The sequence below is a fragment of the Neopelma chrysocephalum genome, unplaced genomic scaffold, assembly GCF_003984885.1.
Source record: "Neopelma chrysocephalum unplaced genomic scaffold, ASM398488v2 Primary Assembly neopelma1_119, whole genome shotgun sequence".
NCBI classification, from domain to species: domain Eukaryota; kingdom Metazoa; phylum Chordata; class Aves; order Passeriformes; family Pipridae; genus Neopelma; species Neopelma chrysocephalum.
The window spans coordinates 432,723-460,276 of NW_020897781.1; the positions used below are offsets into that span (position 1 = coordinate 432,723).

Genomic DNA, 27,554 nt, shown 5'->3' on the forward strand with positions numbered 1-27,554 from the left:
GGGGGGGGGAGGGCGGCGCGTCCTTCCCCGCTCCCGGCGCGGCTCCCCCGCGCCCGGAAGAGCACAAAAGCGCCGAAGAAAGTGGGAGGAGGCGGCGGCGGGAGCGCTCCGTCCCCGGCTATCCCCGGGCACCGGCCCCAGCCATCCCCCGGGCACCGGCCCCGCGCCGCCATCACCGGCCCCGGCCCCGGGCGGGGATTGTGCTGGAAATAGCCGCCTCCCTGGAGGTAAAGCCCTACTTACGTGTCAATCCTCGCCGCACGCTGAGCCCCGCACACGCGCGGGCAGGGCTCCATCGCGGGTGTATCTATTTACCTGCGGGCGGGGGGCGGGACGGGGACGCTCACCCGGCTCCCGGCATCTCGCTACTGCGGGGACACACGCGGGAACCGCGTCCCACCGGGGAAACGCCGGGTTCCGTGGCCGCCGGGGACGGGGAAGGACACGGGGAACCCCGGCCGCTCAGCCCGCAGCGCTGCCCCCGCCTCCAAAGCCGGGTCCGTCCCCCCCCGCCCCCCGACACCCGCTTCCCGGTGCTGGGGGCAGAGCAAAGTGCCCTTTCACACCGCGCGGTATCAGGCACCGTCCCCGCCTCGCGTGGAAAAGCAAACGCCTGGGAACAAGTTCAGGTGCGGGGGAGGCGGGTGCGGGTCTCCGGGGTGGTGGAGGGAGTCGTGCAGCCCGATCCCCCCTGCCCCGCGTTCAGCACCTCCCCGCTGAACAGCAGGAGCGGGGCAGCGGCTGTTGGAAGGGGCTGCGGGGCCGCCCCCTGCCCTGGCAGCTCCCTGCTCGGGGTGGTGGGAATGCTGGGTGGGGGGGTTCCCAGAAGAAGAGCTTCTAGAGAAGGGGGAGGGGGAGGAAGGGATGATCCTCCCTTCCTTTTCCATTTGCCGTTTGCCTTTTAAATTAACTCTCTTTGCCGATTTTCGGGAACTGATGAATACCGGGGTTTTGCCGGGTCCCGTAGAAATCAGCAGAAATTGCAGTAAATAAGAATGTAAGTGACCTGACAAAGAGCGCCGGGGATGTTCTCTTTGGTGTGGGAATTGCACACACGAGTAGGCAGCACAGTCACAGCTCACCGCCGCCACAGCCCGCGTACACCCGTGTGCTGTGAGGCTTCCCGGGTCTTTGAAGCAATGACCACCACAGTATTTGTGGCTGCAGTATCAATCTTTGACCTGGAGTGTTTTATCTTCCATTAGTAAGCCTTTCTCTGCGCTGCACTGGTTAAGTTAGGGTCAAATCTGGTTCAATACCTTCTTGGCATGCTCAGAGGGCTGGGTTTAAACAGTGGCTGAGACGAAGATGAGGCTGCCTTCCTCAGAGAGCTCGTCCCCACGCGCCGCTGCTGCCGTGGGTCATGGCACGAGGTGCTTTCCCCGGTCAGGTTTAGCAGATCTGGGGGCTGCCTGTGCCGGGCAGGTTGTGCATGGCACCGGCATGGCAGTGGAGCAGCTCCGGGGGCTGGCAGTCACGCGTTGCCTTTTGTTGACTCTAAAAACACGGCTGGTTCTGGTGGGAAGCTGAGCGTGGCTGTGTGCTGAGGAGGTTGCACAGCACACAGCCTCAGTTCCTGCTCCATGGAAGGAAGTCCCATCAGGATAGTAGGCTGTGGCGTGAAAGGACATGTTTTAAAATAAAAGGACTCAAAGAGAGAAAATAAACCGTCCTGAGACTCGGAGCTTGGAATATTAAATTTACACGGCATGTAAATGATGGGAGAGAGACTTGCAAGGCAGTCCCCGAGAAACTGAGCCTGGCTGTAAAATAAGCAGGTTACTGATAGTCTTGCATATATTTACGAGGTTATAAGAGTAGCCTACCCCCCTGCCCTGCTCCAGCCTGTACTGTGGGAGGTTGTTCTCCAGGAAGGAGAGTGCTGGTAAAGAAACATTGTCTAGCAATTACAGCCTTGCAGTCCAGAGGGCTTGATTGGGTTCCTGGATCTGCCAGCGACTCCCTGTGTTCTTGGACCAGCCAGGCTGTCAGTACCCGGAGTTTCCAGCTCTATAATAGGAAGAATAGTTTTCTTACTCAGAGCAGAGTTGGGAGGCTCAGTGGACGCGTGCAGGCGTGGTGCTCGAAGATCGTGAATGGAAAGTGGGACAGAAATGTGGAGTGTGAGCCCTACACATGTGAGTGTCTGCCTCTGCTGGGTAGAAAATATTGGCTTCAAGTGTCTGCAGAGCAGCTGTGAGTGTTGGACTGTAGATAAGGAGCGGAGCGAGGATTTTGTTTTCCAAATCCTGCGCGGTGCCGGGAGCCCTGCTCCGATGTTTGGGTGTGCCCTGTGAGTGCAGCAGCAAGATCCGACTTCCCCTTGCAGAGAGGAGCTGCACGCACGCTGCCTGACCCTTGATCGCTCAGTCCCTTGAACATTGGAAACAAAGCGATGGGACTTTACTGCGGGGTGAGGAGATCTCTCCGGAGAGCTGGGAAAGGCAGGAAGGAGGAGGGCGGCAGCAACAGTGCTGGGTTTCAGGGTTTGGCTCTGGGCTGGCTGCTTGGGGCGCCACTGGCACTTCCATCTGTGCCACGAGTGGTGTGGAACTGGGGAAAAGGCGGCAGGTCCTAAGACAGGCACTTCTAATGGATTGCATTCTGTTTTCTAATGAAAGTTTCATTTGAAGTTTGTTTACAGGAAAGAAGAAATTAGCAGAGAGAATTCTCCTGAGAACCCAGAGAGGAAAAAGAATGAGCTGCCTGACTTGCAAGCCAAAAGAGGGTGGAAGGGTAGATTAGATTTACCGTATTGCTCCGAGTCGTGGCTGTTGCTGCTGTTGAGAAGCGGTTCCTTGTTTGGCTGAGTGGGGAGCCCGCTTTGAGGCTCAGCCTTCAGCCAGATTGCTGGCATTCAGGGAGATTCAGAGCTCCCACCCAGCCAGAAATTTTGATCCTGCTCTGGTGTCCTGTGGTTTGAGGCTGGATGTGTACTGTGCTGTGCTGCTGTCCCCCTGCTCCAGCCCACTGACACAGGGCTGCTCCTGGGCTGTGGCTGGGCAGCCAGTGCTCTGGGCGCTGCTGCCAGGGCCTCCCTCCCTGGGATTGTCCCTGGTATGTGAGGAGGCAGTGCCAGCAGTTGGCAGGCAGCACTAGGAGGTCATAATGCTCAGCCTTTGGTCTCTGAGGGGTGTCCCAAGGAGGGAGCTTGCTGATGGCCTCTGGTGTCCCAACAAGCAGCGTGGGATGCAGCAGAGGGGCAGTGGAGGATGCCAGAGCTGGGGTGACAGGGGAGGACACAGCCACACTCAAGGTCGAGGCCTTTCTCTTTCTCAGGGAGGAGGCACAAAGGTGTAAGCAGCTCCTAGGGCACCACGGTGTGGGCAGAGCAGGGGGTCTGCCCCAAGCCAGCAGGCAGCGGACACTCTTGACAGTTCTACCGGCGTTGGTCATTTCCTGGTGCCGTGAAGGATTCACCTGCTGCCACCTGTATTCCCTTGGGATGGGCTGTGTTGTGGGAGCTGTGTGATGCCAGGAAGTTTGTCCTGTTGGTGTTTTGGCCAAGGGCATTAGTACTGGAAAGCAGAAAGCTCTGGTGGAAAGCAGGGGGTGACTTTCTGTTGGTGGCTGGATCCTGGACTAGTGAATGTGTGACAGCCTTGTTTAACTTGAGTCATTTATAGCTTATCAGTTTCTGGTTTGATAGCCAGAGTATTTCTAATAATAGGCGAATGTTATTGAGCCTTGAGAGAATTGTACACATTTATAAAGCACTTTACATCGCATGTGCATGCGAGGCATCCTTCGTGTCACTGCTTTTCCCTCTGTGTGAGTGCACAGAGAGTGTGATGCTTCTCAGGCTGTGGTTTGGGTGCTGTGGCTGGGTGTCCTCTGCAGCTGAGCCTGAACCACCCGAAAACATCGCGGGTCACTCCCAGGGCTCCTCCTCCTCACCGGACAGGTGAGAGACTGTGGGCAGCAAGGACCTTGGCATTTGCATTTGTCTCTTAAGCCTGACACTAATCTTGAGTAAGCCTCGTGAAGAAGGCCAGATATTAGGGTGGCTGCCTCCCTGCAAATGCTTACAATAAAGAGACTATTTATAGTTTGCAACAGGGAGACCTTTCCAGTTCTGTTCCTGTACGTACAAGATGGAGTTTCTGGAGAGGTAGGATTGCTTTGTGGCTGGTGTGGCAGTGGAGCTGTGCTGAGCCAGGGATACCATGCCTGTCCCTGCCTCCTGCCCTCCTGCTCAGCTTCACCTGGGCACAGGGGGCTGCACGGGGGCACTGGCAGGTCTGGGGTCAGGGTGTCCCTGTGGCAGGGGCTGCTGAGCTCTGTCCATCCGTCCATCAGTCCCTTGGTGCGTGCAGGGTTTCACAAGCTGTAAATTCCAGGAAACTCCCCGGGAGGCACATGGAGGGAGCGGGCTGGGGGCGGCGCGAGCCCTGAGCCAGCAGATGTGTCTGCAGGGACAAGGAGCTGGGGGGAAAAGCACAAACCTGTCTCTAAAGACATTTGTTTGTTCACAATAAAAACTATCAGCCAGCGGCGGCCAGACAGGGCTGTTTTTATGAGGCACAGGCGTAGGTTGGAGGGGTGCTGCCAATTGCTGCTTACACGGAAGGGGAGCGGGGATTGTATTTTATCTCAGGACCAGGGGGAGGGAAAAAAAAATAAGAGCAGAGAGTTTACAAGCCTTTGAAATGTTTCAATCAAAGGAAAGCGGAGTTGAAAGCGGTTCTGGAAACATTTTTGGTGTTCCCCTGCACCCCAGGGCTCTGGATGTGGGCTGTGCCCCTGGCTTTGGGAGGGGAGCAGGGAGAGGAAGGGAGATAAAGGGATCACCAGCAGGACCGTGTCCATACGGGAAAATGTATCTGCTTCCTCCCAAGCTGTGTGTTGGGAGAGTTCAGCCCAGGGAGGTCCCGCAGCCCCTCCTCTCATTCAGGATCTCAGTGCTGCCTTTATGATGATGGTTTTGAAATCCTGTGGCTGACCTTTCCGGCGCTGGAAGCAATCCAAGGGCTGTGTCTTGAAGTACTGTAAAGGTTAGTGAGAAGGGAGAGAGGGAGAGAGAAAATGTCCTTTCAGCTGCAGGAGTGGGAGAGAGGAATGTCGTCTATGCCCTTGCTGGGGAGCGGGCAGCTGGCTGGGGTCCCCCAGCCTCAGCTGGGGTGTCCTTGCCTCATGGAGGACTTCACTTCCCCAGCCCCTTCCCAAGGTGTGTGCTGTCATTTTTTATGAGGGTACAGAGGCAAAACCTTTCCAGAGAGGGCTGGAGGAGCAGCTCCTCGGGGCTGGGCTCCGGGAACCTCCTCTGCAGCATCAGGCAGTGCAGGTCTATGGGGATCCATACCTGTGTCCAGGTCTGCCACAGCAGCTGCTCCTGCTGCTGCCAGTTCCCCAGTGATTGCTCTTGAAGCAGATTATTTCATCTCAAAAAAGTCCGAGATGTTTTATGGAGCCGTTTCTCGCCCATCCTCAGCTCCCCCATGCCACTGCCTCACCAGGAGCACGCTGGGGTGGATGGAGATTAAAGGGTAAACTCCAGGGCTCAGCCATCCGCTCCTACAGGATGTGAGCTCTTTCTAATTGTCCTCAATTAGAGACAGTGCCATTGCTCAGGCAAGTCTTCAGGCAGGAAGCAGAGCCCTAGTCCCTGCTGGGGCAGCCACCTCACCCTACACAGGGAAGGGCCGCTCACGGTGGCCTTGGGGCCAGCAAGCCTTCTCAGGGGACAGGAGCTGCCCAAGGAATTGTTTTTAGGAAGGAGTGTGCCGAGGAGATGTTAAAGCCAGAGAAAGGAGGAAAGGAAACAGCTCAATGAGTTAACCCTTTCCTACTTGTCTCCAGGATGAGACGTCGGTGAGCAGCGAGGACTTTGATATGAACGACTCCACATGGATCTCAGCTGACCAGCACCTGAACTCCAGCCTGAGCCCCAGCCAGGACGAGAGCATGCGCAGCCCGCAGAACCTGCACGGCCACGAGGACGGTGAGTGCCCCGGCGGGCGGGAAGCGCTCCGCGCCTTTGCCACAGGATGTTTTTGTGGCTTATTAAACATTAACCAGTCCTTTCTGATCAGGTGTCCCACCTGTGGGATGGATTTCATATCAGCTCAGGCTTTGAAGCAGCTCCCGGTCCTTCCCATTTAGCCTCTGGGTTCCTGCTCAGCCACGGCTCTGTCCAGCTCAGAGCTGATGGTCCTTGTGCCCAGACCTGTCTCCCAGCTCCTCCAGAAAGAGATCACCAAATCCCCTCCTAAGGCATCGGGTTTTAGTTCCCCAAGTCCTCTCACCAGGTGATGAGGAAAACCCTTTTAGTTCTGAATGCACAGAGGATGCCAAGGCTTTGCAGCACAAGGTCACAGCTTTCTGTGCTTGAAAAGCTGCATCTTCCAACAGGTCTTGGATCCCCCAGGCAAGAAATTGTGAATAATCTGCAACACCTGACAGCAGTGGTGCGAGGGGTGATTTGTGGGTGTCTCCTCCCTCAGGGCAGGCGGTTGGAAGGGCTGAAGGCAGCACACGTGGGCTGGGTGGGAGGAAGAGTTTGGTGAAGAGAGGTGGTGTGTTGCATCTGTGAAACATGCAAGTTGAAAATAAAAGAGCAAGTAAATAAGTGGTAGAAGTACAAGTTCAGGTCAGAGTTCATCTCTGTGATGCTTGGGAGGATTTGGTGGTTGGACTGTTACCGGCTTTTGCTCTGGAGGTTGAATCCCTCTTTGTCCCCAGCCTGGCTGCTGCTGGAAAAGCGGGAAGGGAGCGGAGGAACTGAGGGACAACCCAGGCTGGGTCAGTGCTGCTTTAAGAAAGGGGACTGGAAAACCACCCCAGAGGAAAGAAAGGGCTTTTGTGCTGGCAGGTCTCCATGGGGTGGCTTTTAGCTGGTTGTGTGGCCAGTGGCAGGGACAGCAGGGATGGTAGTGACGGCAGGGACGCTGCTCTCTTCACTCCAGTGCATTGTGGCACTTCAGTTTCCACTGCAAATCTGCAGTTTTGGGAAACTGCTGGTTTTCTCTAAGCAGCCCCAGCGCTGGAGGCAGGCAGCCTTGGTGAGGATGTGAAACCTGCCTGCACGGCACCACGTCCTGGCAGTGGGACGGGCAGGGGCACTTCTGCTTGCCCAGGGGCCCCAGTAGAGCTGTGCCACGATAGGAGGAAGGGCATTTTGGTGGTGACACATCAAAAGCTCTTGGCTCTTTAAGGCCAGACTGCACCCTCTGCCCCGACAACCTCGGCCTCTCATCCCCACGGCCTGGCCGGGTGTCTCCATACCCCCGAACTTTGCCATTCTCCCACCGGGACATTTTGGGCTTGTGACTTACCCCCTCACCACTGAATTCCCAAGTCTCATTTACAATCTGGAATGACACAGTTTTGATCCCTTTGCTGAACACTGTAATTCAACAGGACAGTAATTTAATAAGTATTCAGGCAAATCAAGATGTTCTAGCTAAAGCTAAATCCTTCCTCTCTCTCTGCCCTCTTAGGAATTGCTTCCAATTTTTCATGCCCTGTGGTTTTCCTTCAGAAGCAGGTGTCCTCTTTGGGGCTTTTCTTGGCTCCTTTAATTTCTTTTGTAAGGGCCAGTGATGAGCAATAAAGCACAAATAGTCCCTTTCTGTGAGGAATGCAAGTGTCCCAGGCTGTGCCCGGCGCTGGCAGAGGCTGAACCAGGTAGACTTTGGTGGATCAGAAGTGATGGAGTTGAAAAGTAAGCAAGCCAAGCCCAGGGTTACGAATGAGACCCATCCAGAAAAAGATAGAGACTGGGATTTTCGTCAGACTGCCATACTTCAGGGGCATTTTAGGGACTGAGGGGAGGTTTTTGTACCTGTGGTGAATGTCTGTGATCTGTATTGGAGCTCTAAATACAGACTAATGCCACCTCATGTCAGTCCCTCTGCCAAACCAATGCTCCCACTCAGGACTGAAGCACACATGAGACTGGGAAGAGAAGAGGGACAGTAGAGCTGGAACAACCCAGGAGGGCAGTGGGTAGTTAGAGGAGAGGAGCATGGAGCAGAGAAGGAGTATGGAGCAGAGGAGCATGTCGTGGGAGGAAAAGCAAATTGCTGGTGTGGGGAACGTGCATGAATCAAAGTGTCGACCACTCTTCAGTTTCCTCTTCTCTTGACCTATGAAAGCTCTTTTTATTTTGGAAGCTAATGTGTTTTCTGAGTTCACACAAGCTTAGTAAGGCTGTGCAAAAAATGTGAGTAACCAGCCCACGAGAGCTTGCGTGCTCCTTGGAGCCCAGCCGGCCCAGGTGCCTGTGCAGGGTGCTCACATGGGGGCAGCCCAAGTACTCCCAAGCTGGAAGTTTGTCCACATCTCCTGTGCTCAGCTGTTCACTGTGCTCTGCAGCAGCCCTGCAGAGCTCCAGCTGGTGCCACAGTGAGCCCTACATGTCCCCTGCAGCCAGGCTGGGCTCAGCTCTGGGTGTCCTGGCATTGCAGAGGGGTCTGGTTGCACACCCCGTCCTTCAGTTGGAAGCTTGTTCAGGACTGGGTACTCTCCTCCCTCAGGAAAACCTTCTGAGTTACTAAATTGCTCCTGCCTGCTGCCGTCTGATGGGTGGGATGCTTGGAGTGTGTCTTCTGTGAAAGGCTTCCTAAAGTATAAAGTTTTAATGAACAGTTGCCTGGTAGGAGAGCAGTATCGTCTGACACGCTCGTGAAAAAAGTCTTTTTTAAAGGACCTAAGCACAAGCTCCAGGTCCTTCTGAGGCCAGGGAGTAGCAAGTGCTCTCCTATGGTGTAGACCAGAGTGGTATGAAATCCAGAGGGGTGGGAGAGCAGGGAATTGCCCTCCCATGCTTTGACACGCAAGTACCTGCTTAATCTTCAGAGACCTAAAAGCAACTGGAGCAAAAGCCAGGACCTTCTTTGCTCTCAGTGCCCGGAAGCCTTGGCCCAGTACAGCCATGCTGCAACCAGTGTCAGTCCCAGAACTGCAGGATGAGCAAATTACACTTGAAGACTTTGGGGAATCGGGGGCAGAGCAGGCACTGTCAGGAGAACTTTGGCAGCAGAACCGGGGTTTCTGCAGGGTTGGTGGGCACGTGGTGGGACATAGGACACACTGGCCGGCTCTGAGCAGCACACACTCGCTCCTTCCATTTTCCTTTGTTACTCATCCTGCGGGCCCCAGCACGGAAAACGTGAAGCTCCCAGCGACATCCCTTCCCAGTCGGATGTTGCTCACAGCGTACGTGCCCACAGGAAGCCGGCGGCTGCCCAAAGCGACAGCAAGATCAACACGAACTCTGCTGCTGGAGCGGAGCTATTGTGCCGGACATCCTGGAGGGACACATCTGTGGAAGCCAGCACACACTGGGAGCAAAGGGACCCTGAATGCTGCACCGTCCCACTGTCGGTGCCTGTCACCATCCCCACTCCCAGTGCTTGGCCCTGTCTCGATGCAGCAGTTTGAGCTGCACTCTGTCCATCTCCAAAGCCTCCTTCCACAGGCGAGCGCTGCACTACAAACCTCCCAGTTTGGTCTGGTGTGTGGGCTGAGTGGGGTATCCCCCCACAGGGGTGCTGGGGTATCCTGCCATGGTGCTGCTGTGACTTGCTGGCAAGGGCAGTGCCCTTGAAAGTAAAGCAGGTGACAAACCCTAAATCCCAGTGTGTGACATGGCAAAGTGCTTGGTCTCATGTAGAAGATTCTCTGTCTTGCCCTCTAATAGGATGCATCTTTTCTTGTTCCTGGCCTTACATCCTGCTCCATTGCCAGGAGCAGCACTCAGCCCACAGACAGGGCTTGCTGCTCCCCAACCCATCCTGCCCCATGCTTCTGAAGAGTAGGGAAAGCTCCTGGGTGTAAGATGTTCTTTCCCTGTGTGGAGGACATGGGATTGCTTCCTGGCACCATGATGGACAGATCCCCTTTGGCTGAGATCCCTAAGTGCAGTCCTCACTTGACTGGCAGCGTCCCCACTGAGCCAGTTCTGCCTGGAGCAGCAGTGGCTAATCCAGACCTTGGAGAAAGGACTTTCTTAACCTACTTAACTGTGAAGGCACACGCTTCTCGGGGGCATCCCTTGAGGCAGCTGGTTGGGAAGGCTTCTGGGTGTTGGGGGCATCCCTCAGGAGTGCTCCAAGGTGGGACCTCAAGGACATGCAGGCAAGCATTATTTCAGGGCACTGTCCCAGGGGCAGATAAAACCTGTCCCTCCTCTGGACACTCTGCCCTGGGATGGCAGGGACAGCATCGAGCCATCCCCAGCAAGCACAGCAGTGTCTCTCCTGGTATGGCACGTGTCCTGCAGTTCCGGGTCACACTGGTGTTATTTGATGAGATGCCCACGATGTGCTGCACATCACCAGCTTCCCTGAGCTGCTGGCCTAGCAGAGCACTTTCCAAGGAGGACCAGCCTCTTGCCAAGTGCTGACCAAAAGCCAGGCTCCGTCCCCAGGGCAGCCATGATGTCCTGCTCCACAGCTGCACCTCTGACAGCTGTCACCCAGCCATGGGGCGATGGCTGTGCCCTAATAGGGTCACTCACTGCAGTGGCGTTGGGTCTCATGCACCTCCCAGTTCCCCTCTGCTGCTGGGGCTTTCCTCAGCCCATCCCTGCTCCAGGTGAACACAAACACCCTTTACCAGCCACATGGGAAGCTCAGCAGACCACAGGCAGCCATCTGGCAGGCAGACCACAGTAGCCGGCCTGCAAGCCCCAAAATACTTGTTTAGCCCAGACTGCAAAACCCTCACTGTTTTCAGGGTTTCTTGCACCACTATTGGGTTTTGTCCACCCGAAGCCCAAGCTCAGAGCCTAAACAAGACTAGGACCAGCAACGAGGTTTTACTACAGCTGAATCTTATTTTCCTTAGGGATCTATTTCCTCTTCCCCAATGTGTCCCCATGCCATGCTGTCCCTGCAGCAGGAGTCAGCAAGCATGTCCCTGCCTCGCCTGAGTGGTTTGGGCTGGTGACTCTGTTCCCGTCACATCTTCCAGGGGCATCTGCTCCTCCCAAGCGAAGGCCCTGGCCTGTGATAAACACCCTCCTTTCGGCATCCTTTGAAGGCTGTCCTTCCCTGCTGCCAGGCTGGGGAGTGCAGCAAGGACACTGTGAGGCCCCGGTGGCTTTGCCAGCCCAGCGCACTGTGCAGGCACTGCCGAGCCTGTTGGTTCATCCTGCTGGTGCACGGAGCAGAGCTGGGGGGTCTCTTCCTTAGTCTGGAGCAGAGAGGATCACCGGGCTGCGAGCAGCCAGCACTGCCTGTGCCCCCACTTCCTCCCCAAACTGAGTACCCTCAACTGAAGGGGGGAACAGGGATGGCAGGGTGAGCAACACAGAGCTTGGGGACAGTCCCCAAAGGGCTGGGGGTGAACAGCAGGGTCTCTCTGGTGGCAGGTCTGTGCTGGAGGCTCCAGCTCGGCATGAATCCGGCCAAAGCCACCAAACCCATTTGTTTGGCGTGGGGAGAGGCAGTGCCCAGGCAGCACAGGGCTGTGGCATGTCCCCTCCCTGCAGTGGGATCCGGGTGGCTGCCAGTGGCAGTGGCAAAAGGAGAGTCTTGGTCTGTGCCACCTCCTTCCTCGGACAAGGATAAGGGCCAGCTCCTGGCTCAAGCACTCCTCCAGCAGTGCAGTGGGAGGGACAGGGGCTGGGAGGAGAAGGGAAAACAGAGGGACAGAGCGTGTTTGTGACAAGGCTGCTCTGTGCAGCGGGAGCTGACGAGCTTTGGTGCACGGGAGAATGTCCAGCACAGGCCCGGGGCGGTGAGGTCCCAGTGCCGGAGGGAGCTGCTCCCTCGGGCTGGGCAGTGGAGCCGGGGGGAGACGGCACCGGGGGGCACCTTTCATGGCAAGGGACGGGGAGGCGGCCGCACAGCGCTGCCTTGTCCAGCCAGGCTTGCCTGCAGACGCGCATTGTGTCCGGCCGTGCCAGATGTCTGGCTTGCCGAGGGCTCTGGTCAAGGCAGGGACCCAGGGAGGGAGTGTGGAGGGTGGACACTTTGTCTGGGACATAACGAGGTTTGCGTTAGCGAAGGAAGACAGGAAATAGAGCGTCTTAACTGGACCTTGGCCAGCCCCAGCGCACCGCGGCCCTCAGCCACGTTGCTTTTTTCTTCCTTGTGCATCTTGGAGGCAAATCCTGGGCAGGACCTGGAGTAAACGGGCTCCATGCTCTGACCACGTGAATGGTGTGGGCCCAGGGCCTCTCCTGCCGCTCACCTCCCGGTCATGGTGGGCCTTGCTTGCCCCTGATGAGTGCAGCACTAACACCCGGCCGTGGTCCCCCCCACGGGGCCCCCGTTCCCACTCGGTCTCTCTAATTTGTATTAAGTATCCCTTCCTCGCAGGCTTTCCTCCTCCCCTTCTTCCCCCTTCTCGTCTCTTTTGTGAGTGAATAATTTATGGCACTTTTCATCTTCCTGGCTGTTGTTCCAGGCGGGCGGCAGTGGGATGCTCTGTGCCCTCCTGACGGCCGCTCCCAGGCTGGGTGTATGGCACCATCCCATGCCGGTGCCACAGTGGGCTGGAAAGGGGACAGACCCTCCCAGGAGCCGTGGGGGGACTCACGTGGGAGCAGAACCCCTGCCATCACCAATGGAGGCAGAACAGGCAGGGCCGTGGCTGGCAGATCCATGGCAGTCCTTGGGGGACCAGGGGTCACTGGTGGGACGTGGAAAGGCAGGTGGGCAGCAGTGAGGGAGGGCCACCCCAGGGCCAACTGGGGGTCCCACGGCAATGGGGCGTGGGCAGGGCTGGGCAGGCCCTGTCCCACCGCATGGTGCGGGGCTGTGGCGAGGTTTCCGTGGGCCGCTGGCTCTTACATAAGCTCATTGTTTCCTGAGTCAAAAGAGGTTTTGTCTCCACTCTGGAGATGTGACAGGAGGAGGAACAATTTGCCCCATTCATCTTTAACTCTGCTCTGGAGAGCGGTGTGGTGGCCTGTGCCGGCAGAGACGTTAAACCCAACCACTTCCCCGCTGTAAAATCTCCCGGGGAGCAGGTGTTGGAAATCGCCCCTTCCCCTCCTGATCTCCTCAAATCCAGTGCCACAGAAATCAAGGATAATCCAGCAGCCTCTTCAAAATGAAAACGCTGAGCCCTGATTAATTCATTTAATAAGTGACTGATCTCCTCCTCCCCCAGCACCACGGCCCAAGGAGCCATTTTGCTTCTTGCTCTCCTGGGCTGATGCTGGGGAGATGCCGGGGCTGCAGCAGAGGCACGAGGCTGGTACCCCGTGACCTCCTTGCCAGCCTGGCTGTGTGCCTTGTCATGGCCTGGCCTCTGCAGTGGGGCTGAGAAGGGCAGTGCTCTGTGGGCTGTGGGGCCAGTGGCCTCCATTGGACTCTCCGGGCTCACTGGCCTCACCCACACGGTGCCAGGGTCTGCTCCACCTCCCATCCAGCCCACGGAGCCCTGGCTCGAGGGGATTAAACAGGAGAACGAAATACTCCGTTTTCCAACCGAAAGATCAAACCGGTTAGAAGTGACATTGTTTTTGCGGTTCCATCTGCTTCAATTAGGGCACGGGGGTGGAGCAGGGGGGCTCCCAATTATCCTCATTAGAGGGGCTCCTCGTGCAGCCAAGCTCCAGCCGCGAGCAGGGAGCTCACCAGGCTCGTGCTGGTTGATAATGAATATATTCATGGCTGCACAGCCTGGCCTTGCTCGCCTGCTGCTGCCGGAGCCCTGCTCCTGACATGTGCTTTGGGCACTGCTGGGAGATACGGAAAACCTCTCCAAGCTCAGGAGCTTGGCGGGTTTTACTGAAAGAGAGCGTGGCCAGCATGGCCCCATCGCTGCTCAGCACCCTGACATAGCAGATCAGGAACCTAAACCTGCACTCCAGATGGGAGCACTCCTGCTCCCTCTCCCCCAGGTCCTGCTTTGCTGGGAGGTGTCCCAGCTCCTCTCGGGGCTGTCTGTGGGCTGGAGATGCCCCAGCAAAGCTGCCCAGGGAGCAGCACTGTCCCCATCCCTGTCCCTATCCCATCTGCTCCAACCAGGAGAATGCAACTCCCTCCCAAGCTCTTCTGTTTTTAAGCTGGCTGAGGCCATTCCCACTCAGACCCAAGCACTCACCAGTCTGAATTTGTGGCCGTTTCTCTGCTCACAGTACTGAGATTAACCCCCCACTTTGTGTGCAGAGCTTCTGGGAGAGCATAAAGCGTAAAAATGTGAAAATAAGAAAATATCTGTAGCCCATGGGTTTACAAACCTCATTATTAACGTACGTCCATCCTTGGTATAAACTAAATTGTTCTTTTAGTAGGTGCTGGTCACTGATATTAAATTCCCATTTCATTTTCTTACCCCACCTGGCAGGTTCCTAGAGACACCTTCCTCTTTGTTTGCAATTTTTTTTTGCCGGTAGCAAACCCAGGGTTCATAAATGCAGCAGCGTCGGGCAGAAACCTGACATGCAGCTGCTGTGTGTGCTCTGTGCAACACAAAAGAAAACCTGAGACGTGGAGAAATTGGGGCGGTCCAGACATCACCCCCAGGATCCCGCCTGATGTCAGCAGCCGGGGATGGGGGGCAGAGCTGGGGGGCTGTGGAGAGGCTGGATGTGGGTGGGCAAGGGCAGAGCAGGATGGTCAAGGAGGAGTGGGGGTGCTTAAGGCATAATAAGGATGCCCAGTGCAGGTTGAGGTTGTTCGAGGCAGGTTGGGGATGTCCAGGATAGATTGGGGCTGCTCAGGGCAGGTTGAGGATGCTCTCATCCCTGCAGGGGTGCCCAGAGGAGGTTGGGGATGCCCAGGATGCCCACGTTTAGGGATGTGCAGGGCAGGTTTGGGGATGCCCAGGGCAAGCTGGGGATGCCCAGGGCACCTGCTTATTCTTCTCCCAGGTGATGTCTCTCCAGGTGCCCTTGCCTGGCAGGGGTTTTGTCACATGGCAGGCCCCTGGCCCCACTGGTGCAGGCAGCCGAGGGGGTTTCTGAGAAGCTGTGGGAGGTCCCTGCCCTCGGCCTGGTGGCGGTGCCGATTGGCCCTGCGGTGCAGCACTGTTGCTGTGGCTGTGCCCGGGCTGACGGCGGGGCCCGGCCTGCAGCTTGTGCCTCCACGCAAGGGAGTAATTCTCCTTAATCCTTCCGAGAGGCATCGCTGGATGAGACTGGAGCCTCCCTCTGGGAGCCCCATCTCCCCTGGCGCAGAGAACAGAGCTGGGGGAGGGACGGCCGCCATCCTGGGCAGGGAGGCCTCTGTGCCCCCGGCCACCTGCCCTCTGCTGCTGGGGCCACAGCCAAGCAAGCAATGCTCCTGCACCCGTGCCAAGGGACAGCAAAACCCGTGGGGGCTCAGAGCACCAGACCAGTGCCCTGGGACAGGAGGGTGTAGGGGCAGGAGGTGGCAGTGCCCCCAAATTCCTGCCCCTCCAGATACAGCTGAGCCAGCAGCAGGAGTGCATGGGGCCATGGTCTGGGATGCAGCCACCCACTGCGACCCCACCGTCACATCACGGGGAGAGGAGACCAGAGCTCCTCTTGGGGGCTTGGCTTGGAGGGTGCCCCTGGATAGTGCTGGCTGCTGAGCCCTTCCAGAGCCCCACACTCCCTGGCATGCAGCGACCCGGCCCAGAGCAAGGACTTCTGCCAGGAGCCAGCCCTGTGGTGGGGAGGGTGACGCCTGCTGCCGGCCCAGAGCACCCGGCACATAAACACCACCCTGGGGATTAGGTCAGCTCTGGTCATCGCTCAGACGAATAAGTGGATCAGTGCAAGGGAAAGGAGGGGGAGGGAGCTCTGCTGAGCGGGGAGCTCCAGTGGGGACCTTCTAATTTAGGGGCTCGTGGGGCCAGGAGCCGCCTTGGCGCAGGCGCGAGGCTGGGCAGCGAGCGCTGGCGCCCGTGGCGGGGCGGCTGGGGACACGCGGCGGCAACCCCGGCCGGCCCCACGGTCGGCTCCCATGCCCGAGTGTCCTCAAATCTGTTTATTTTAAGGGATACAAAGTCCTGGGCTGCTGCAGGGTCACCGCAGCACTCACCCAGCCTCGCAGTAAAGTTTCCTGCAGGTGCTGGTAGGGGGAGGAGGAGGAGGGTGAGTTGCAGCAGCCGGGCACTGTCCCACCGCTCTGCGCCCGCGCACCTTTGGACCTGGTGCCCACGCACCAGGAGCTGTCGGTGTGGTGCTGCAGCCACCCCACAGCCCCGGCCCATTGTCCTGCAGCACCCGGGCCGGGTGTGGGGACGGCCATCTGCTCGTTGCTGCTGCCGACAGCTTCTTTGTTCGCCGCCCGGCGCACGCTGGCGCAGGAAGCGGCTCCCACGTGCTTCGCCCTTTCCCTCTCGCGGAGGCACCTAATGAAATAAAGGATTTACTGCGGCGAGGGGGAGGGAGGGGAACGGGCTGAGCAATTTGAAATGTTGTGCTTGGCCCCAGGGCTGGGCTTTCTGGCAGGATGCAGGCAAGGTGGGTGCAGGCAGTGCCAGGCTGTCTGCTGTTTCTGGGCTGTCCTTCAGGAACCACCACGGTGGGAGTGGGCACAGGCAGGGGGATGGTGCCAGGAGCTCTGGTGTGAGTAGAACCGAGACTGAGCAGAGCCGGGCTATGCACTGGGTGTGGTTGGCACCGCCATTGCCGAGCCCCTGACCTCTCTGGGTGGTGGGGGAAGGCCATGCCGTTGCCGTGGGAATGGCTCTGGGGCATGTGGAAACAGGGAACAGGAGTGTCCATGTAGGGTGTAGGTCACTTGGGCTTTGAGTGGGACAGGAAGGACATGGTGCAGCCCTGTCCCCTCCCTGCAGCAGTGTGCTGAGGAGGAGCCTTGTTGGGTGGTGTGCCTGCTGTGAGCAGAGCTCCTAATGCTGCTTCCAGGCACCGTGGATTCAGTGTTTTCCCACTCAAGAGAGCTTGTCCTTGTGTGTCATCCTTATACTCCAGAACTCTGTACAGCAGCATGTCCCTGAGCCACCAGTACTGGAACTCGTCACCTCTCACCGCACCCAGCCCCAAACTGGGCCAGGAGGACGGTGAGGGACCTGGCGGGGAGAGGCAATGCCCCTTTCTCCTCCCTGCAATGCAAACAGAAACCTAAAAGGACCAAATTCCAAAGTTCTTATTCAAGCCCAGGCACCGTGGCCGAGGGCGGAGGCGCGGGGACTGTCACCTGCGGAGGGATGGGTGACTCGGGCATGGGGCACGGCAGCGTCCGGTGTGCTTGGAGGGATGAGGGAGTGAATCCATGTGACAGTGGCCCTGCAGCTGTGGGTGCCAGCATCTGTACTTCCAGCTGCTGCGTCCCAGGGCCCAAAGCACAGCAGTGCCAACCTGGCTTCCAGTGGCACATGTGGTAGCTGAGCCACCAAGTGAGCCCAGAGCAGCCTCAGGAAAGCGGTCACAGGGTGCCACGGGGGTGACCACACGTCCTTCCTTGCAGATGACTCCTCGTCAGAGAGCTGCAGCGGGAATGGCTCCTCCACCCTGAACCCCTCCACTTCCAGCAGCACGCAAGGCGACAGCGCCTTCCCCGAAATGAACGGCAATGGCACCGCAGCCCCCATGGACTTCACCGCCTCCGCTGACGACCAGCCCATCAACCTCTGCGACAAGCTCACCCCTGCCCACGTCACCCCTTCCTACCAGTCCGACAGCTGCAGTGCCGACGGGCTGCGCAGCAGGGTCAAGTACGCGGTGAAGACCACGGCAGAGGTATGGCCTGGGATGGTTTGGGAGAGCCACGGACATCCCCCACACCCCACCTGCCCCAGAGCTGGGCGCTGCAGTGGGCTCACCTCACCCTTACCTTACGGCCACTATGTGAGGAGAAGCCTGTTCTTGCTGGGTCCAGCAGTGTTTCCCATAGGATGAGGCAGAGCCATGGTCCCACCAGCCAGAGCAGCCACTGGGCCATCAGGCCATCACAGGCTCCCTTGCCCCAGGCAGGCAGGAGGTGATGCTCAGGGGAGCTTGGCCATGGGTTCATCTTCCCAAGTTGCAGGGGACTGTCAGGAGAGGGGACAGACGCAGTGAGACAAGGAGAAGGGGCAGGTGCATCGGGCGAGGGCTCCCGATGGTAACCACAGTCTCCTTTCAGTCCCCCCCATACAGCTCGGGCAGCTACGACTCCATCAAGACAGAGGTGAGCGGCTGCCCTGAGGACCTGACTGTCGGCAGGGCCCCCACGGCTGATGAAGATGACGATGACCATGATGACCATGAAGACAACGATAAGATTAATGACTCGGAGGGGATGGACCCGGAGAGGCTAAAGGCCTTCAACGTAAGGAGGGCTCCGCTGGGAGGATGAGCCTGCCTGCCTCCCATCTCGAGGTTCCCACCGCCTGTCTTCTCCTTTGCAGATGTTCGTGCGCCTTTTTGTGGACGAGAACCTGGACCGGATGGTTCCCATCTCCAAGCAGCCCAAGGAGAAGATCCAGGCCATCATCGAGTCGTGCAGCCGGCAGTTCCCCGAGTTCCAGGAGCGGGCGCGGAAGCGCATCCGCACCTACCTCAAGTCCTGCCGCCGCATGAAGAAGAACGGGATGGAGATGGTGAGTGGCTGCCCCAGTGCCCTCCTGCTCATCACCACAGCTGGGGCAGCAGGTTCCTGAGCACGCTCTCTGCTTGTGTCCTGCAGACCAGGCCCACGCCACCTCACCTGACCTCAGCCATGGCAGAGAACATCCTGGCCGCCGCCTGTGAGAGCGAAACACGGAAAGCAGCCAAGAGGATGCGGCTGGAGATCTACCAGACCTCCCAGGTACAGTGCTGGCAGTTGGAGGTGGGCAAGGGACAGAACCGGCTGTGTCCTGTGGTGGGATGAGGGAGAGACATTTGTGTGCAATTTAGAAAAGAGTTTTTAAAAGTCTTATTTCTAAAAGTCAGAGGGGCTGCAGAACAGAGCCCCATGGTGTGTCCTGAGACTCAGGCCGACAGGGAGTGGGATGCTGGTTTGGAACTGGCCGTGCTGCAGGCACAGGAGACCAGGCATCCCTGTGCTGTCCCTCCCACTGGTCACAGAGGAGAGCCAGGCTCCTCGCTGGAGTAAGTCTTTGTTTCCCTTGTGCAGGACGAACCGATCGCTCTAGACAAGCAGCACTCCAGAGACTCCACAGCCATCACCCACTCCTCCTACTCACTGCCAGCTTCATCTTACTCCCAAGACCCGGTCTACATCAATGGAAGCCTGAACTACAGCTACCGTGGCTACGGGTCCCTGGGGGGTAGCCTGCAGCCCCCCGCCTCCCTCCAGACAGGCAACCACAGTAATGGTAAGTGGCCATGCTGGGGCCTGCAGGGGCACAGGGAGCCCACCCAGCCATTGCTCTGCCCCATGCCCAGGTAGTGTGCAACAGGCTCCTGGCAGCCCACACTGTGGGACTGAGCTGGCTGCTGGAGGGGAGGAAGAGCTGCTCCAAAATCCCCTTTTGTCCTGCAGCTGGCAGAGGTCTCTGCCTGGCGGCTCAGCTCACCTCGTCAGCAGACGGTTAATTGTTGAACTGCACTTGGAAGGACGGTCTGAGTAGCACTGGTGGAGGGAAGGAGTGTCACTTAAAAAAAAAGAGAATCTGTACCAGCTATTAATCATTAACAGGAGCGGGCGCCTATCACTGCCCTGATCTCCTGCTGGTATGAGCCGTTCCGCTCTCAGGGACGGATGGGGCTGGGGGCTGGGGGCACAGCCACCTCCTGCCACAGCTCATGAGGGCTCTGAGGGGCTGGGGACTACCTGGGAACAACAGCTGGGAAAACAGGACTGATGCTGCAGGACAGGAAGGCAGAAGGAGAGCAGAGGCAGGGCTTAAGGTTAGGAGCAAGTGAACAGAGCGGAATATCCTGGGCCTCAGCAGGGCACACAGGAAGGCTCCTATGTGCCTGTTGACTCCCTTGCACCTGGGGACACAGGTATGGGGTGAGGCCAAATGTTCCTTCTGGTCCTGCCCTGCAGCACTGGTGGCAGGAGGGGCTGGAGTCCCTGCCAGTCCTCACCCCGTCCTTCAGCAATCTCCAGGCTGCCATCGCCTGTCCTGGTGCGCTCTGGGCTCCTGCCCTGCCCCTGCCCGCCCCGACGGGAGCCAGGATTTGGAAGGATGTGATTTCCGGAGGCCTGAGAGATGCCTGTCTGGGATTAACTCTTATCATCCCTTCCTAATGCTTCTTAACCCTGAATAAAGATCCCGTCCCCGGCCTCCAGCTGCTGAGACCTAATCCTCGCAGCAATGGTTCCTCCCCAGAGGAGCACAGGCACCCCGGCCCCCCACTGCTGAGCACCCTCCTCTGGCCTGGCCAAGCCACTGGCTCTGTGAGACAGCAGATGTGCAGGAAGGTCTCTGAGCAGCCTCCAGGAGGAGCAGACAGGCCCTGGGTGCAGCACCCAGCAGCACTTCACCTCACTTCTTTGTAGTGGATTTTTAAACCTCTGCTTTGCAATTCTTTTTTCCCCAAGCTCTTGCCCAGTCCTTCAGAGGGAAGAGCACGCTGCAAGGAGCTGCACCTTCTCCTCCCTCTGAGCAGAGGCCTGCAGGGGTTTGCTGCCCAGGAGTGTCTTCTCCCTCCATCCCCCACCTCAGGCAGTTCTTGCTCAAGCCCACATCCCTGCTCCCAGCTCCTTCCCCCTTGGTGAGCCGGGAAATGGGCTCCGTTTACTGCTGCCTTTTCTGTCCAGTGAAATTGCTTTCGCATGAGAGCCTCCTCCTTCTTCTCCTCCTCCACCTTCTCCTCCTCCTCCCCCACTTCGAAGCACTGGTTCTCCTGGCGTGGAACACTTCTGCTGGTGCTGCTCCTCCCGCAGCATTCGCTGCTCCAGCATTGCTTTCCTTGGATGCTTTCCATCCCGCCCAGGGCGATGTGCTCCCCTCCCTGCCACCATCACCAGTGGCACCCACCTGGGCTCGGGGGGGTGGCTGAACTCTCCCATCCTGGTTTGCAAATGGCCACAGTGCCCAGTCCTTGCCTTGTGTCCCCGGTGTCCCACGGCTGTGCTGGGCCGCCCAGCAGGAGCTCAGCTTCCCTCTTGCTTTTCCTTGGCAGGTCCAACCGATCTCAGCATGAAAGGTGGGGCCTCCAGCACGGCCCCCTCCAACAGCACCAGCCGGGGCATGCAGGCGGCCCAGCTCAGCCCCACGGAGATCAGCGCCGTGCGGCAGCTCATCGCCGGGTACCGGGAGTCGGCAGCGTTCCTGCTCCGCTCTGCAGACGAACTGGAAAACCTCATTTTACAGCAGAACTGACTCCCCGTGTCTGCGTCGCTCCTCGGTCGAGAAGACAATTTATACCTGCTAGAAAGAGGCTCCCGGCGATGTCCTGCTCAGGACCACCATCGTCCTCCCGCTATGCCGCGGGTACATGTAGTTTTTAGAAGGTGGAATTCAAAAGACCTGTTTTCTTTTACACTCCAAGCACCTGGGACTTCAGGCACAAGGACACGTTTTGGAAGCGTAACGACACCCTTGCGTCCGGCCGACCAGAAGCCAACCCTGCAGCTTGGAAGGATGTGGGACTTTGAAGGGCAGAAGGGAGCCTGGGGAGGTTTGGGGCTGCAGATGTATTTAGAATAACCTTTGTGGACCCAAATGTTAGATTCCCATCCCCAGATAATTTCCAAGTCTTAGGTGAGCTGAATCACATATTTATTGAGAAATGGACCCTCCTCTCCCCTTAGTAATTTATTTTTCTGAAAATGGATTCTTTTGAGTTTGTACAGATTGCCAGTTTTTTGTCTGTCTGATCAGAAGGAATTTATTCCTGTGAAATAACACATTCCATATCACTACACTACTAATTTCCAGGCAGCTCTGCCTGTTTCTCTGGTGAACCCTTGTCCCACAGGGAGCAAGTTTGCCATCCAGCCTTTGATATCGAGGCTGCTCAGCCTCCAGTGAGCGTAGGTGGGAGCTGAACAGCAGCACAAGCTTAGGCCTTCGTTCTAAAGGGCTCCACAGCACCAGTGGGGTCCGAACCTCCCGCAGAGACTCGGCAAGCTCAGCAGACCTCCGGCTGGAAGGACATCTCGCACTCATTTAAGTCATTGCAGATAAGGAAGGAAGGAAGGAGATACCTGAGAAACACTGTCTTGCGGTCACCATCCGTACTCTACCTCACACTCCATTGTGGGCTTCTTCCAGGACTGGCCGTGCTGGTCCTGGGGGACGGTGAGTGTCGCAGACATGGGGATCGTGCCGAGGAGGCTGGAACCTCCGGCTGGGGTCCTGCTGTGCCTGGCCATCCGCTCCGCTCCGTCCCAAACCAGCCCCGGGGTAGCACCGGGAGATAAACCGCTCGGGACCCACGGGGTGTGAGGCAGGGCAGTGCCAGGGCTCACCCAGAAGGTGAGTTGGTGCCGTGACCACTCGCTCCTGCGGGAGAGAACGGGCAGCATTGAGCAGCAGAACTGACAAAGTCCTCTCCGGGGCCCAGGAATCTTTCCCGCTCCCTGCTCACAGTCCTGGAACAAGCCCACAGTTCCCGAAGTGTGGAAGAACCGTAGTCCGATGACCATTCTGCCCTGTTTCCACCCCTCTCCCCCACGATGCACTTCGTTTTGCTCAGTGCAATACCTACTGCCAGTGCTGCTAACCCAGGGACCTCGCTCCTGCCAGGGGTGCTGAGCCCAGCCCAGCAATGCCACGTGCTCTGGAGCTGTGCAGAGGCCGGCGGGGGTCCCGCTGCTCCCCGACCCCCGCAGCCCCCCTGCCCGGCTGGAGTGCGCACCGTGAGGTAGAAATTCGATAAGTGTAAAGCTGTTTAGTAGGTAGAAACTTTTTCTCTTTGGAGCCAGCTTTTAGCCTATTTTTTGGCCGCTTGGAGCTGGCAGATGGGGGCTGCTGCTCCAGGGGCCAATGCCACTGACATGGGCTTGAGCAGCAGCTGGGCTGGCCAGGAGCAGGCCCGGGCAGTTCCCCTGTACCCTCTATACCCCATGATGCTCCACACACTGGAAGAGAAGCAAAACTTTACCCTGCTCTTAGTCTCAGAACAGAAAAGGTTCTGGCTCCTGATGCCAGGTGTGCCTGGCCCGGCAGCAGAAGGGATCAACCATTGCATTGACTGATTTCCCCAAACCTTAAACTTTCCGTAGCATTTGGAGAAAAGGGACCCAGCCCCTGGCCACCACGGGGTGCAGAGACAAGGTGGTGGCTCATTAGACCTGAGCTGGTGCTGGAACCGGGAGCATCGTGGCCACACCTGTCCCCTCCTGCCCACGGGGTGGGGGCCCTGGGGATGCCAGCCCCCAGCCAGGGCTCAGACTCACGCTTTCCCCAGCACTTCACAAGCCTGCTTGGTTTGTCCACTGCATCCTCCCATACTTGGAATTTATGTAAATATTTATTTTTGTGTGAATACCATGAAGTAACAAACCTTTGACAAAACCTGTAACCGCAGCCATTTGTGAAAGTCTTACCGTTCAGGCAGGAGAGGCAGAGACAATCGCTGTCCCGGGATTCTCCCTCTCCGCAGTCTCCCACCCGTGCCGGTGCCTCCCTCCCCGGCAGAGGCAGTGGAACCTTTAGCCATAAGTTTGCCATCAGTGTACTGAAGCAGAGGTAACCCGGGAGCTCATGGACAGACCACCAACAGCCACACTGGGGTTAAGTTTTATTTATCCGAGGTTTAGCTGTCGTTCCTGATCGCCTCTGAACCTGTCTCGGCACGTGTGGAAGTTCAGGAGCCCTTACACGTGGTCCAACTGCTGTAGAGGACACCGAGGCTGCGTCGCGTAGGAGGGTGCCCAACACCACCCTGTCCCAGCACCTGATGTTCATAACCTGCAGCTGAATGGTACAGACTCAGATTCCCAAAGCCCTGGTGACAGCCACATCTGGGACAAGTTATGAAACAAACGGGATTGACTCCGATTTTCTGTCAGGGATCTTTTTTTCTTTCTTTTTTTTTCGGTGAGCCGCGGCGTTAACGGTTCCTTTGGCATGAGCTCCACAGACATCTCCATGCTCTCCAGCTGCTCCGTGCTCCGCCACAGCTCCCTGTGCTCCAGGACTGTTCACAGCCACATTCCTGCGCTCTCACTGGGCAGGACGGGGTCAGGAATTGCTAGTCCGGGTTCTCAACGAGAAGGAACAAGCAGGAGCAGAATACACCGGCTTTCCAGATTTCTGAGAGGTGGAAGGAGAATGCTGGGTTAGCAAATGGTCTGGATGGTCTTGGGTTTGGTTAAGAAAAGCTGATCACTGGTCAAGAAAATAGATTTATTAATTTTTATTTTTTTGGTTAAATTTTATTTTATTTTAACACACCCACCCTGTCCTGGATGTGCGGTTCCCATGGCACTGTTTCTCCATGGGAGAGCGTTCCCGGGGTTGCGAGCAGACATAACTTGTACCTCCCTGATCCCAAGGGCCACTTCCCTCCCGGAGCGGCCGTCGGATTTAGTACCAGTTCATGAAAAAAAAAAAAAATGCTGCTTTGAACTCAGAGGGTTAATATACTTTTGATTTGTAATTTTTTGTAAAACTTTTTACAAGGTAGCATAGTATTTCACCAGACACCAACTACAATCCGTCCATGGTCTGATTTTTATATAATTTAGTGGTGCTTTAGAAACTTTTGTTCGGTTGTTTCGGAGCTGCACAGCTCAGTTCTTCGCCTGTATCTACCTAAGACCAATGTGAACCTTTGTATTTTTGCTCCTAATTTTGGACTCAGTGAAAGTGTACTGTTTACATGTACAGAACTCCCGGCCCCCGTGTGTTCTGCCAGACCTGCTGTTGAAGAGGAAGCTGCCCCTCACCCAGTTCGTCTGTTTAACCCAGCCACAGCCTCACCCACCCACCGACACGCGCCCGCCCCGAGGGACACCCCACCAAACCTAGACACCCTTTAAGCAATTTTGGGTTTTTGCACAAGCTGTTGTGTTTTTTTTTTTCTTTCCCAGTAGTCGTATGGATTGGCTGCAATTCCAATCGGGAGCTGATCCGGAGCTCTGAAGCGCCAGATCCTGGCAGTGCTGCTGCCTCCCCATCCTCCTCCTCCTCCCGCCTGGACGCTGCCCAGCTCCTCGCAGGGTCCAACTGACACAGGGGAACAGGGGGAAAACACTCCTCAGCAGAATTGGGAATACTTAAGGGAAGGGGTGAGCTTGCCCACACCTGGACACTGGTTTGGGCTGGGGGGTGGGAGCGTGGTCCCGCGGGAGGCGGGGGCTCCCAATGAGGCAGAAGAGGCTCTTTGGGAAGCTGGTGCTTTCCCGAGGACTCAGAAAGCGTATGGCACTTAATCCAGCTTTTAAGGTGACACTTTATTGCTTAATCAATTGATTCCTTTGGAAATGATATTTTTGCAGATAGGCACCTATGCAACTTCATGTGGCTCTTAAGCAGATGAGCACTTCCTCCTCAACGAGCTTGATAAGAGTTATTTGTGTTATATACTGTGGATTTTTCCAGTAAATGTGGCTTAATATTTTAATTCTTAGAATGTGTGTCTATTATATATGTGATGCAACTTAATTCTGTTCTGTTTGTGGAATGATTAGCACAGGCCAACTCCCTGTCCCCTCACTTAACAAAGACCAATGAGCTGTTAATCGAGCTGTTATCTCCATGGTATTACTTGCTAAATGCACTGATTTCATAAGTATGTGGAATCCTTTTTTTTTTTTTCTTTTGAATCTGTATATCATATATAAGACTGAATCTACTTAATAAACACTGTATAACAAAAAGGGCTTTCTCCTCCACTGTCGAGCCCCGCTGGGTGCTGCTGGCCCCAGCGCTGCCCCTCGCCCCAGCCCCTGTGCGAGAGAGGTCAGTGCCATCAGCCACCCAAGCGGGATCTAAATTCGGGTGTTAAAAGAGAAAAAAAAAAAACAACAACAACAAAAAAACCCCATCTTTCAATCCTGTTGACAAAAGCTGTGCTTTCCATTCCGTAACAGACAGCGCGGGTACCAGAGAGAGCAGCAGTAGCACTCACGTGGGGGGCAAGGCACCAGTTTTATGCTTAACTTATATTTTGACAAAATTAATTTTGTGAAGTGTCTGGTTTTTGTGAGAAAAAAAAAGAAAAAAAAAAAAAGGAGTTTTCATTGAAGTTTGTGGAAAGTTCTCCCTCTCCCTCATGGAAAATACTGATTTTTCGTTATCAGCTTTATTCACTAAGTATAATAAACCTTTGCATCCATAAATGTTCCTCTTCAAGCGCTGTGTAGATACGATCTCCTAGTTTGACTGTCAGGAGACCCAGAGAGGCAAAGGGGGGGGTTGCACCTTCCTTGGAAGTGCAGCTGCCCCTGGGTGTGGGGGTGCTGGCTGGGCAGGAGGGTGGGCAGCCCCTTCCCGGGATTTGCTGCAGCTGGAGCCAGGAGCGAGGCCAGCAGGACCCACCCGAACGTTTGTGCTCATAAACCATCACCTGGGATGCTGACAGCACGTCCCAAATGGAGAATCCCTGGAATTCCTTCATGTCTGGGAGCTCAGTGCTAATGCTCCTGTGTCTGTGACACTGTTGGGTTTATAACTGAGCCTCTGGCTGAGCTTTGCTCCCAAATTTCAAAAGCAGCACAGGAGATGGCTGCAAGCCACAAGGGTAAGCAGTGCTGGGTTCCACCAGTTGCAAACCAGTTGGTGGTACCTGCTGAGGCTTCCATGGGTTGACTCAGGATGTCCCCTCCATGGAGCCAGGGTGCTCCAGAGCATGGCAGAGCTGGTCCCTAACAGCAGCCAGGCTGTGAGAGAGAAGATCTGTTCCTTAGCACAGAAATATCACAGAGAAAAAAAAAATAACAGTGTGTTTGCTCTGTGTGAAATCCTGACATTAATGGGTTTTATTCTTGAAACTCCGCCCTATTCCAGAGGTAACTAATCCTGACACCATCACCTCCCACCCCAATAAAACAGGGAAGGATTGTTTATGAAGTTTTAATGCTTGGCTAAGTAATAACTCTACTCATTTTTTGCATTCCTCATTTTCAGCTTATTTAGATTATCTGGGATCTTTGACCACGCTGTGTGCAAGACAACCTGCCAGAGCCAGAACATCCAGTGAACTACCAAAAACCAAAAAAAGCCTTTTTTCTCCCCAAAAGCTGGTGTGGGATCACCCACTGTCCCAGCCCTTTCTCTTGTGTGATGGAAGCACTATGAAATGGGAGGAAGTCCGGGGTTGTATCACCACATAGATCTCAGCATTCCCACAGCCCCAGTCAGGACATCCCTGCTCACTACACAGAATGTCCATGCCCTGAGAACCCAGACACATAATAATTTGGTATTTTGATATTTCCTTACTGCCTAGAAAAGAGAAAGGACACAGCCATAAAGTAATTTTTCAGGTAGTTTCAATAAACTGTAATTGGCATCACCTGTTTATGCTCTTGAGAAACATTTTTAGATTCATTTATTCAACAATGAGGGCAGAAACAGCAGGACCTGCCATGATCCTAGGACCAGTCTTAGGGCTGCTGCCCACGGGCATCACCCCAGGAGGGCAGGGATGCCTGTGACCATGGGGGGCCCCACAGTGTCCCACAGCCACACTGTGGCTTTCACAGCATTCAGAGTGTCTGTTCCCCAAGAGCCTCACAGCATCTCTGCAGCAGCTGCACCATCTTCAGTGTTCTGTAAGTGCATAAAACTGGATTTAACAAAGCCAAGCAGCAACACACCCCCCTGTCAGTGACCCGAGCAGAGCTCTGGAACACCCCCAGTTAAAAAAGAGGAAAGGAAAAACCACATTG

General features: G+C 56.4%; 1 protein-coding gene across 5 annotated transcripts in view; it reads left to right on the plus strand.

Moving 5' to 3' along the window:
- Window positions 1-26,003, plus strand: part of NOL4L (nucleolar protein 4 like) — a 48,398-nt gene extending 22,395 nt beyond the window's left edge. For 2 of the 5 annotated variants that reach the window (XM_027697400.1, XM_027697398.1), the window contains 7 exons: window positions 5,800-5,941; window positions 17,301-17,572; window positions 17,958-18,143; window positions 18,223-18,414; window positions 18,501-18,623; window positions 18,933-19,134; window positions 20,894-26,003. In XM_027697400.1, the coding sequence (XP_027553201.1) occupies window positions 5,800-5,941; window positions 17,301-17,572; window positions 17,958-18,143; window positions 18,223-18,414; window positions 18,501-18,623; window positions 18,933-19,134; window positions 20,894-21,093 (1,317 nt within the window). In that variant the 3' untranslated portion in view covers window positions 21,094-26,003. Of the gene's footprint in view, window positions 1-156; window positions 228-563; window positions 630-4,640; window positions 4,995-5,799; window positions 5,942-17,300; window positions 17,573-17,957; window positions 18,144-18,222; window positions 18,415-18,500; window positions 18,624-18,932; window positions 19,135-20,893 lie in introns of those variants that run through there. The other 3 variants (XM_027697401.1, XM_027697403.1, XM_027697402.1) reach the window with 3 other exon arrangements.
- The last annotated feature ends 1,551 nt before the right edge of the window (window positions 26,004-27,554 follow it).